At 40.0% G+C, this 11830-nt stretch overlaps 1 protein-coding gene across 1 annotated transcript; it reads left to right on the top strand.

Annotated features, from left to right (window-relative positions):
* Nucleotides 1–1273: 1273 nt before the first annotated feature.
* CEP19 (centrosomal protein 19) lies at nucleotides 1274–6273 on the top strand. The gene is made up of 2 exons (XM_063306776.1): nucleotides 1274–2155; nucleotides 3287–6273. The coding sequence occupies exons 1-2, from the start codon at nucleotides 2026–2028 to the stop codon at nucleotides 3646–3648; spliced, it is 492 nt and encodes a 163-aa protein (XP_063162846.1). The 5' UTR covers nucleotides 1274–2025; the 3' UTR covers nucleotides 3649–6273.
* Nucleotides 6274–11830: the final 5557 nt, after the last annotated feature.

The raw sequence follows: 11830 nt of genomic DNA, 5'->3' as shown, positions 1-11830 counted from the left end.
AAAGACCAGAACACATGCCCCCACCAACACTGGCAGGACAAGCTACTGCATGTAAACAGGGAGCAAATCTCACACTCACTAGCACTGATGATATTACCTACCTGGGTAGTGAAACATCGGAAGCAAACGACCAAGCTCAGAGAGCACCAAGAGCTCCACAACAATGCCTCTGTGAGGTACAAGAGTGTGACTGGCCCAAAGTCACTCAGTGAGTTTCCGTGGCAAAGAGTACACCAGAATCCGGTCTTCCAGGTGCCAGTGCAACACTACACCACACAGCTTGCTGTGTGAACCTATCATGTGTGCTTACTTTATGGTTCAGTGTGTTGTGCGAAGTAAGGCTAATTGTGAATCCATGATAAAATTAACCAGGGGAAAGTCTGATGTGTGACTCAACCCACAGCGCAGAATTGTCAGAAGCAGAGTCTTGTACCAAGATGGACAACCCAATCCATTAGTCTGCACAGTTTCCGACCAATCTGCCGCGTCTAAGATATCTGCTCAGCTTGCGCCCTCTGGTCCCTCCGACTAGTGAGGAAAGAGGCAGTAGAGGGAAAGGACTTTATCTACTCTTTCCATCAAAGGAGTAAGACATTCCCGACGTTACTCTACCGTACAATCCTCCCCACCTCGTTCAGGCGCTCCCCCTTCCGTTTATAACTAAGGCCCCTCCTTAGGAGTGTCCCACCTCCGCCAGACTGAAAAACATAGCAGATAAAACAGTATCTACTGTAACACCTGTTTCCCGCTACCTAAAAAGTCCACGGAGAACTGAAAAAGTCGAGAGCGGCGAGCAAAGAAGAGCCCTGAAGGCGCCACAAATCTTTGCAAGTTTTCTTCCATTACAGGCGAATTCTTAGACAACAATGCCGAGGGACCTGATGTGGCTGCTACGCCCAGTTACAGTGTCGAGCGGATCAATTGGAGCGACGGAAGGGAAAGGGAGAGCGATGCGCGGAGGACAAAACGACTGCTGCGCCTTTTAAGGGCCAGCAGACTCTGCTATTTTGAGTTAACCCAACTGTTCAATGCAATAAGGAGTAATTACAGTAATGTCAATCTATTTTTTAAAAAAGTCCATAGTCTGATAACGCTTTTAGGACCAACTCAAAGGGCACAAACTGGTTATGATGTAGATTTGAGCTTTCCAGAATGACTTTTAGTAACCCCTTCCCTGCCTGAAGAGTTCTGGAGAGCTTAAAAAAACTGCACACTCTTTCACGCCATTTAAGTGGTCCCCATTAAGGTACCTGGAGACGACTTCCCTTGGTTTCTAAAACGTTATGATAGCGGGTGGACGCTGCGTGCCTTCAAGCACCTGCAGACGAATTCTTGCCGCGATTGAATGGTCCTCGTTTGCTCCTCCCAGCAAGGGGGGGCTCCGCTCGCGTCCCGGCGTCTCTTTATAAGGAAACCCGCATACCTGAACGATTCCAGGAAGTTGCGGGAACAGAGCGAGAGGATTCAACCGACACAGGCGGAAGCGGAGCTGAGCTACGGCGCGCAGCTTTCATCCGTCCTGAGTGGCAGCTTCTTCCGGGTAGGCAGGAGCGCCGCCGGTCGGCCACCCATCCTGTCTCCAGCGCGCATCTGCCTGGCCCCACAGCCCGCTCTCCTCACTACGAGGCTTCCTTTCCCTTCCTTTCTCGCGCCCCTGGGCCGCTCGCGCTCGCCTTTTTTCGTCGCCTGGTGCTTAGCGTCGCTCTGAGCGAGGGCTGCCGGCGGACAGGCCGGCAAGCGAGAACAGCAGGCCGGCGTCTTGCTTCCTGGACCGACGAAGCGGCAGAAAAGTGCAACTTGGAGCGGTGCTGAATGAGGCCCCATACGAAGCCTTCTGCCTACCTGCCGGGACCCTAACTTCTCGGCAAACGACGCTACGCGTAACGCTCCAGTAAACCGCCAAGAATCGCGCGGTGCTCCTTTTAAATACAGTGCTGCCTTGTCCCGAGAATAGTTTTCTTAAAACAACACTCGGGCGTAAATGGTTGGGACCTCTTCTAATTGAGCTGTAGAGCAGGAGCTGGGATGTCATATGTTGCCAAAAAGTGTGGCATCCAGTTACAGCCTCCATCAATTGTTTTAATTTATGAAGATCGGTTTAAGAACAATATGCGCAAGCGCATCATACCTATCCGGAATTTCTTCAAGTTCTCAGGTATAGCATTGATATATTCCAAACTTACCACTGGTGTTTTCTCAATGCCTATGTTAGCCCCAAAGTGAGGGGTAGTATGACTCTTTTTTTCTTTTTTTCTTTTTCTTTTTTTCTTTTTTTCTTTTTGGATGATAATTGTTTTTACAGTATGGTTGTGAGCCGTCCAGAGTTCTGGTTTAAAGATGGTCGGTCTTATAATTAATTAATTAATACCGTTTGCTAGAGAACAACCATAAGAATAGGCTGTTGCTCCTATATTTTCCTTGTGGGCTTCCCATCAGCATTCACTCAATCTCTATAGGAAACTGGATGCTGTACAAGAGCACTTTTGATCTGATGCATGTTCCTGTGCTCAAAATAATACATACTCCATAAGAAATTAGCAAACCCAACTTCTGGATAGTGAGCTACTTGGTTTACAGAAGACAGGTTTTTCCCTAAGCATAGGTGGATTAGAGCACATAACATATACAATGTTGTCTACTTGTAATCAATTACTTCACATTTAATGCACATACCATGTCACGTCTAATGCCTATTTGACTGCATTTATTTGGGAAAGGAATTGTTTCATTAAGTTCCCATACTTCGCTCGTTTCATTTAATAAATTTGATTTTATTATCTATATTTACAAGAGACGTGTGTACTAGGACAATATAAAACTGTACATAGCATGACCCTATTTCTAAAAGAAGTCAGCTGTTTTCATAGAGCAGTGGGACTGACCTGAGCTTGTCCTCAATGCATCCAGTCCATAAATAGTAAAACTTTGGGAACCATTTAGAAAGATGCTTCATGAAGCAACTGTTGCTAAAAGTTTTGCAATGTCATATCTTTTCAAAGGCCTAGGGCTGTTCACTTCAGCAGTAATCCCAATTTTGGCATCTTTGCTTTATAAAACATTAATATTTGCATAGCCCAAATAATTCCAGAATTCTGCCAGATTTATGTTGAATCAATGTGCACCTTACGAATATGCATCTGTGGCCAAGTGTTAATCTCTGATAACACAGGTGGTAAGAGGGAAATAAGTTTCAAGTTTGTTTTATTGAAAGCCTTTCAAATGCATATTTCTCAAATTCCTTTGGAGATTTTTAAAAGTATAATCATTATTTTGGCCTTTGGTACAGACTGTAGCAGAGCAGCAGAGCAGCTAAAGAATAATCCTCGGCACAAGACATATTTAGAAGGGGTGTCACTGGAGCAGCTAAAAAGGTTACACTATTTGTTGAGATGCCACCTGCAAGGCCAAACTTTGAGTCAGAGTTTGAAGCAAGTTGAGCAGAAGGAAACAATTGATCCAGAAGAGGACCTAAACAAACTGAATGATGAAGAGCTAGCCCAAAGGAAAAGAATCATGGATGAGCTGTTTGAAAAGAACAGAAAAAGAAAAGATGACCCTGATTTTATCTACAACGTAGAGGTGGAGTTTCCACAAGGTAAGGAGCTTGAAGCTTGTGAATGGGATACAGAAACAGATGATGAATTTTGATCCACAGCTAAGCTCTGGATTTACAGGGACTGTTTATAAATTAAATATATTTTCTGTTTTATAGCAACAACATATGAATAAAGTTATCAGTCAGTGGCAGCATACTGTACCTCAAAATGGCTGATATGTTTTTCTTTGGCATTTAAAATATTTTGAGATATTCAAATGAAAATAATATGCAGAAACGTGTGCATAGAGCATGAATGTCTTGAGAAAATCTGTGTAGGTTCTTCTGTACAGGAAGTCCCCGGATTAAGTAAGCATTGACTTAAATAAATTTTACAGAGAGAAGTGCAAGAACGGCAGCTGCCATTTTGTCCATTGCAGAAGCACAAAATGGCAGTTGCCATGTTTGTGCATTGGCATGGTGCATGATCCAACACAATACTCCTGATGGAACCTTGCATAACCCAGAGACTAAGCAAAACTGCTGAAAATGGACGGAGCTGTGTCACAGGAGAACCAACTGTACATTCAGCCATATGTATGAAAGCATATCTCCTGCAGGCAATACTCAAAATGCACATGTTTGCAGAAACCTTCGTTTGAATTACATCAATAAGGTAGACCTTTTTTGGCATGGTCTATGGCAAGTACTCCAGATTTAAAAAGGCTTCCTCATCCAGGAATTTTCTAAATAAAGGAAATTCCTAAAGTAAATGTTCAGAAAAACTAAAATCAGCTAAAAAAAAGAGTTAATTCTTAAGCCCAATTCTTCCATCCCCTTATAACCTTTTACCTCAGGGATTAAGTCTTTCAGATGTTGAACTTCAGTTTCTGACGCTGACTAAGTGTTGGGCAGACTCCAAGTTCTTCATCCATACTTTAAATGAAAAACAAGCAACCCATTTCAGGATGTACAAGATTCTTGAAATAGGAATTTTCACTCAGAGGAAGGAGACTATTAAAGTGTTACTGGACTCCAATGGCATCTTTTTGAAGGGATCCTTTTGGTATTTTAGAAGCAGTTTCCATTACTAAAATTATTCTCATTGCTTGGCAGATGAAAGGAGAGAACAACTTTAGTTGTTTGTCCCAGCAGTTCCCTGTGTTGGCAGAAATGAAGTGAGTACAGCCACCAACTCGTTTCTGTCATATGCATACCTTGGGGCTAGCTGCTATATGGTTAGATATATTCATAACAACATGAGGAAACTATACATGTGCAAACAATTTTGCAGAGGGAAAGGCAGGCACTTCTTACCCTCAAATAATTTATATTGGGATTAGACATACTGATTGTATAAGAAAGAGACTCTAATTTTAAGTACCAAAACTCTTGACACACAGAATTCTCAGCCTTCCTATGTGTAACAGTCTTTTAAATAGCAAAAGCATGGGAGTCTTGTTATAACTGAAAGGATCCTATTCAAGAGAAGAATTGGGGCTAAAGTACTTTAGGCAAAAATGGAGGCCATATATATATAAATATATATCTTTGTAGATTATTAATGTGTATCTAAAGCCAATGTCCTATCAGTAATAATATCTATTCAAGGTATAATTTTTTAAAAACATTCCAGCATTTGTTCTCCAGAGGGCAGTGTTTTCTCATTTAAAAATCTGGGACAAATTTCTGCACTTAAAAAGAACTGTGTTACTTACTAAAAACACAGTTTGGGACATAGAGTAATTTGGGAATCGTTTGTATTGTTATCCTTAAGAACCGTACATTCTGATTGTTTAAAAAAATGAAAAATAAATCTTAGTGACTTTTTACTTGATTTGACAAAATATCTTTTCTAAGGAATATCAGCAATTCCTGATATTGGAAGAGATCATTTAGGCAATCAAGTCCAATCCCTTGTTTAGCACAAGAACCCAAATTAAAGCATCTTGTACAAAATGGATCTCCAGTGAAGCTCATGCAGTAATTGGTTGATAATTGGTTCCACTGTGAAACTGCTCTTATAGTTAGGAAATTTTTATTAACATTCAACTGAAATTTAACTTAATGTCTATTTTTCTGTTTCCTGCATTCTGGACTAATAGAGAACAGATCTTGCTATCGTCTATGGGACTTCCCTTTAGCTACTTGAAGAGTATCATATCCCTTCTCACTCATCATATTCTCCTTCAATTGTTTCTCAAAGCTCTAGTTGCCTTGTAAAATAAAATTATTTTGTGAACAATACTTGGTTTCTTATAATGTAGTCTAATAACTGATCAGAATAAATATAAAATGAATGCTAACTGTAAATCCACATTTTATTACTATTTTTACCAAAAAGAATGCATCTTGAAATGTCAGTTTCCTGTCTATTCTTGGATGCGTTAGTCCTTTTTTAAATGTGTACAAAGTTCAATCCACTATATGTATAGTCAATAGTCTGTTCCACAGTAATTTAACCAGTGGCATCTGCAAGACAGGTCAAAACATACAGTAGACATGGCATGGAATTGGAAATTCTGTTTTTGCACATATACAAAAGGGGCAGGTTTGTGTTATGACACCACTTTCACCATCTTGCTTGTTTTGAAGTCCCTCCCACCCCCGATGCTGCTGAATTTAGGAAAGGATGCCCTTACATTTTAGTTGCTTTGTAGTTCTAAGTACTTTTTTTCATTTTATATTGCAAAGATCAGTCTTCATTTTGTTGGAAAATAAAATTGAAGCTTCTGTTATTTCCTGAATCATTCCTAATTGTTTGAAGGTATTAAAACTGAATATCTGCAATTGTACTTATATATTATTTCATTTATGTGCATTCATGTGATCATCCATGCTCTAAATCCTCAGCAATCCAGGAAGGATATATACAAACAGAAGATATGTACTAAAAAAGTAAGAGGAGCCAAAAAGTCTCAGCCATATTTGATGAAGCAAAAACAACAAAGTATTGACACCTAATGGGATAAGTTTTTTGAACCTGAGCCAATTTCATCATATATGTCCAACAATATTAAGGTTGGGGAATTCTGGAAGTTGTAGTCTCAGTACATATGAGAGAACACAAATTCAGTCCAAAACATGGATCCTTATGTAGTCAAAATTCCACCATTTAGGCACAGAAGAGAAAAGTATCACACTTTGGGGGATGCTAAGGATTGCAGAAGAGCAAAAAATATATATTTTGGGGGAAACCCTTAGGAATTACAAAAAAAATCCAATAAACACTAAGAATGCCAAATGGCCACAAGATACTGATTGACTGTTGGAAAGAGACAAGTGGAAAAAAGTATTCACAGAGAAGAGAATGGAATGGGGTATCCTGAAAGAGGAATGGAGAACTGAAGGTCTGAATAGGAATTCTTCAGCTGCAACATTTTGTTGCAAATACGCATTTGCCTTTATAGTACCACAGGACTCTTAATAAAAACAGAAATCAAAACTGATAATTACTAAATAGAGTTTTAAGGAGTCATTACTTTTTTCATATATAATTTTTACTGAAGTTTACAAATACAAAGATAAACTAATACAAACTAAGAAGAATATGAAAAGTAAAAAAAAAGTGTAGAGAAAAAAGAAGAAGAAAGGTATATAAAGAAATGACTTCCGCCTCCATCAAGACAAGTACAAACTACTTCAGTAACTTATCATCTTCTCTGATATTTCAACAAAAGATCTCTTCTTCCCATATCTCATCTCTTATCAATAAACAAATTATAAAGCCTCATCATTCGGCCGTAATCAGCAAAAGTCCCTTAACAGTTACCGGACGTAATAACATACATATTTTAACCTTAATCAAATCAGTTTTATATTCCTTTATTTTTAACACAGTAACTTATCCCTTTCTCTAAAAATACAGCAAAACAAAACTTTTTCCATATCTTATCTATAAACAAATCTTTAAAGCCTCATCATTTAGTCCTGGTTAAAAAAAAGTCCATTAAGAGCTACCAGAAACAACAAATATATTTCAAGCTTCACCAAATAACTCCACTTTGTATTCCTTCCATTAACTTTTAAGAATCTTGATTTTTATTCCCTTCAAATAGTGTCCCACAAGTTGTTTCTTATCATTTTCTCTTTGTCTCCTCTCAAAAACTCCTTCACAAGTTAAACACATCTTGTTTGTAAATTGAAGATAAAGCTATTCAAATCACTCTTCTGATTTATTATTTGAATGTCCCCTTTAATTAGAGGTAGTCCTCAACTTCCTGCCATTCATTTAATGATGTTCTGAAGTTACAACAGCCTTGGAATGGGTGCTTTACAGCCTGTAAAGCACTTCTGAGTGTCACAAAATGACCACCACCACCCTGCAGTCACATGATCGCATTTCGGGTGCTTGGTAACCAGCTCACATTGTCCTGTTCAGACTATGAGACAGCCAGGCAGAATTACTATTAAAATTCTTTATTGAAATAACTATTTACAATAACAAAAAGTCCTTCTAATAGATTAGGCAATGCAATTCAATCAAGTACACCCAGGCTGCAAAGGATACTCAGGTAATGCTGCAGGTTCAGACTGTGGCAAGACAGCAAGGCAGAACTCAGCTAGTTTTCTGATTGAAGCTGCAAGACTTGAAGGAGCTAGAGTGCATGGCAAAGGGGAGGCTTGACAAACAAGTCTTTGAACAGGCATGCAGGTTGGACCAGGCTGGAACACAAAGGCTAGGCAAGGCTGGACTGGAGCATCTAGGCAAGGCTTGGATCTGTAGGCAAGACTGGACTTGGCTGAAGTGTCAGGGCAAGGCTTGGATCTGGAAACAAGGCTGGACATGGCTGGAGTGTCTAGGCAAGACTTGGATCTGAAGACAAGACTGGACTTGCCTGGTGCACCTAGGCAAGGCTTGAATCTGGAGGCAGGGCTAGACTGGGCTAGAATATCTTTGCAAGGCTCGACTCTGGAGGCAAGCCTGGACTAGGCTGGAGCGCCTAGGCAAAGCTCAGCTCTGGAGGCAAGGCTGGACTGGGCTGGAGCATCTCGACAAGGCTTGGGACTAGAGGCAAGACTGAATTGTGCTGGAGTGACGAAGGCTTGGAACTTCAGGCGAGGCTGTGCTCAGCAGGAATGGCAAGGAGAGACTCGACTGGAGCGGCTGGTGCAGGAAGCAGGTCCGCAACAGCAGAAAGCGCTGGCTCTGGTTCCACGCTGACTACAGGCAAGGCTTCTGACTTGTGCAAGGGCTCTTCCACAGGTGCTGTGAGCTCAAAGGATCGGTTGTCTCCAGCAGCTTGCTCTTGGCGCACCTGCCTTTTAAAACAATCCTTTCCGCGCCTTTTCTCACCTGAAACCAATCAGGCTGCCTTTTGATTTGCATGCTTCTGTGCTCGTCTTTCTCAAGCACTGATTGGAGGATTTAATTCTCCCTCTGAAGTTTGACCAATCAGTATCCCTGATTTCTCCAGCTCTGCTGAGTCACTTCTGGGTTTTATTTCTCCAAGTACTCCCCGATAAGTTTTGTTTTCCCCTTCTGACTCTGGATAAGTTTCATTTTCAGAGTCAGAAGCAGGCTCAAACCTCACACACATTTACAACCAGTTGCAGCATCCCGCGGTCACATGATCACGTTTTTCGACATTTTTTGCCATTTTCCAGCAACGAACGCCCATTGGGGAAACTGGATTCACTTAACATCCGCTGTAAAAATGGCCATAAAATTGGGTCTGGTCACATAGTGACTTGACTTACAACCACAACGACTAACAATGGAAATTCCAATCCCAGTTGTGGTCATAAGTCAAGGACTACCTGTATTAAGACATCAGCCAGTTTCATTTGTAAATCCAGTATAATATCTTGGTAAATGGTAGATTTAATGGGGAATATGCCAGTTTGCCCCTGTTTTTAAGTGTTTAAATTTTTAGTTTTATAACACTATTATCTTTGAAGCACTCGAAGTCTCTGTATGCAATCACGAAAAGTCATACTTTGTTTAAATATGTTTGATTGAATAAGCCACAACTGGATGTTTTGCACATGATTTACAAACTACAATGGCTGGGTAAACTAAGCCAAAATCCAAACAAATCAATTTATGATGTAATGCAGTGTGTAAGCCCAGCCGCAATATCTATTATATGTTCCTCATTAGCACTGATCTCTCGGATATTTTAGAAATGCAATACATAAAACAGTAGTAATGCTGTGGTAGAAAGAAACTAAAGTGCTAAAGAAAGACTGAAGAGAAAAGCCACTGAAATATTGTAAAGGACTGTTGAGGTCTGGAAACTGGAAGCAGCCCTCTGAGGTTAGCCAAATGCAAAAAGGGCAAGTTTAGTTTGGTGAACATCATCTCTGTACAAAACGCACTTGAACAGTCATGTACCAGTATGGTCTGTACTTGAAACTAGAGATCTGTGGCAAAAGTCACAGAACATAAAATATTATTAAGGTTAGGTATTAAAGCACAGGAGAGATTCATTTAAATGTGATCATGCAAATTAACCCATCCCATCTCTGCGGTAAGAAGCCTCCATTCTCATTTTCACCACAAATGGGCTGGGCAGGAAACATGTGCGTGTGTACACATGCACTCACACACACACACACCAAGTCATAATTATTGTCACTGCTACATTTTCTTGTACAGCTTTGTGAAGAACATAAAATCTAAGCACTGTTCCTTTCTCATCAAATATAGCTATTATTTCTTGTAAAATATCCTCTGCTCACTACTAAAAATAAGCTGTAAGACTACATGGAATATATTTAAGTGAATTAATTGTACTACAGCATACGTCTACATGTACAGTTTCCAGTGTTAGTAATCTAAGACATTAAAAGCTAATTAGGTTTAGTAAAAGTCTAATACGTTCTCTAGATCTTGCTTTTCTTTACATGCTACCCTTGATTTTATGATGCACTCATAAGAAAAATTTCTTTGTAATTTTTGCAGTGGCCCAGTCTTTCACTTGCTGTAGCACATCCATCACCTATGTAATAATCTTCTCCAGAGTCCTGCGCTTGTGCCATGTATTGATTTATCACATCCGAACATCATCTAACTCCCAGCAACCCTGGGAAGTTCACACAGGAAGTAAAATCACGGAAAAAAATAACACTGTAACAATAAGGACAAAGGAGCAAAAAATGGCAAAACTGGATAACAAAAAGCATATACACATTATTCAGAGGGGCTGCAATCACCCTAGCCAAAAGCCTGGGTGAAGAACCAAGTCTTCAAAGCCCTCCAAAATGCCAGTAGTGTGGGAACTCTTCCCCCCAGATCTCAGAGAAGCCTCATTCCACATAAAGAAATACAACTTGCTTCCAAAAATGTGCCCCCCCCTCTCTCACACACACACACAAACACATATAATGTACAGCAGAAGGAAGCAACAGTTGAGAAACCCAGATGAGGAACTAGATGGCAAGGCTAATTCTAAGCAGAACCATACCACTGATTCATACCAGCAAACGCACCATTTCATTTCTCTACAATGGACCTTGTTGAAGGGACCAAAAGTGTCTACCTAAACCAGCATTTCTCAACCTTGGCAATTTTAAGACACGTGGACTTCAACTCCCAGAATTCCCTAGCCAGCCATGCTGGTTAGGGAATTCTGGGAGTTGAAGTCCACACGTCTTAAAGTTGCCAAGGTTGAAAAACACTGATCTAAACAGTTAATCCCCAAGCTGAATCCCAGGAACCTGCAAATCATTAGACCCCTGGCAGAGATAAGTCTTGATAACTAACAGCACAATAAGTTATAAACTGGGAGCAATGGGCAAGCAAAGAAGTATCTGCAGTGGTTCTAAATTATTCAGCTGCTGCCTTCACAGATCATTTCTCATCACTTACCTTGTAGATGATGTCGTTTCTCAGTTGGTGTATTTTGATCAGATAAAATGTAAAGTTCATTCCCTTTTTTCTCTGTTATACTGATTTTTTGTTAGGCAGTGCCAGATGTCTATGCTTTTATCCATACTCAGAACTAAAGCTGCTTTTACCTGAACAAAAGAGCAACTAGTTAATCTTTGTTGCTCTTATATGTGGTAGAATAAACTTGCACATCTGTTTTATAAAAAAAAAATTCAAAGTATTGTTTATTCTTCTGAGGAAAAATCATTACTTTTCAGTTGTGTTATCTTACAGTTACCAAGAAATAGGTAAAGTCAGGTAAAAAGTGAGTGTCATAAATTGTTCTCTCTTTTGCTTGTACTGACATATCTTGGTAACGGGAAACATGACCCCATATTTCAGAAATAAAAGATGAACTAAGATGCATCTACTCATCTTCAGGATGTGTATTCATCAGAATAAGAGCTGAGGTTTACTCAGCA

Source organism: Candoia aspera, chromosome 6 (genome assembly GCF_035149785.1).
Source record: "Candoia aspera isolate rCanAsp1 chromosome 6, rCanAsp1.hap2, whole genome shotgun sequence".
Classification (NCBI taxonomy): Eukaryota; Metazoa; Chordata; class Lepidosauria; order Squamata; family Boidae; genus Candoia; species Candoia aspera.
The sequence above is the reverse complement of the archived record's forward strand: the minus strand, read 5'-3'. Positions and strand labels throughout refer to the sequence as shown.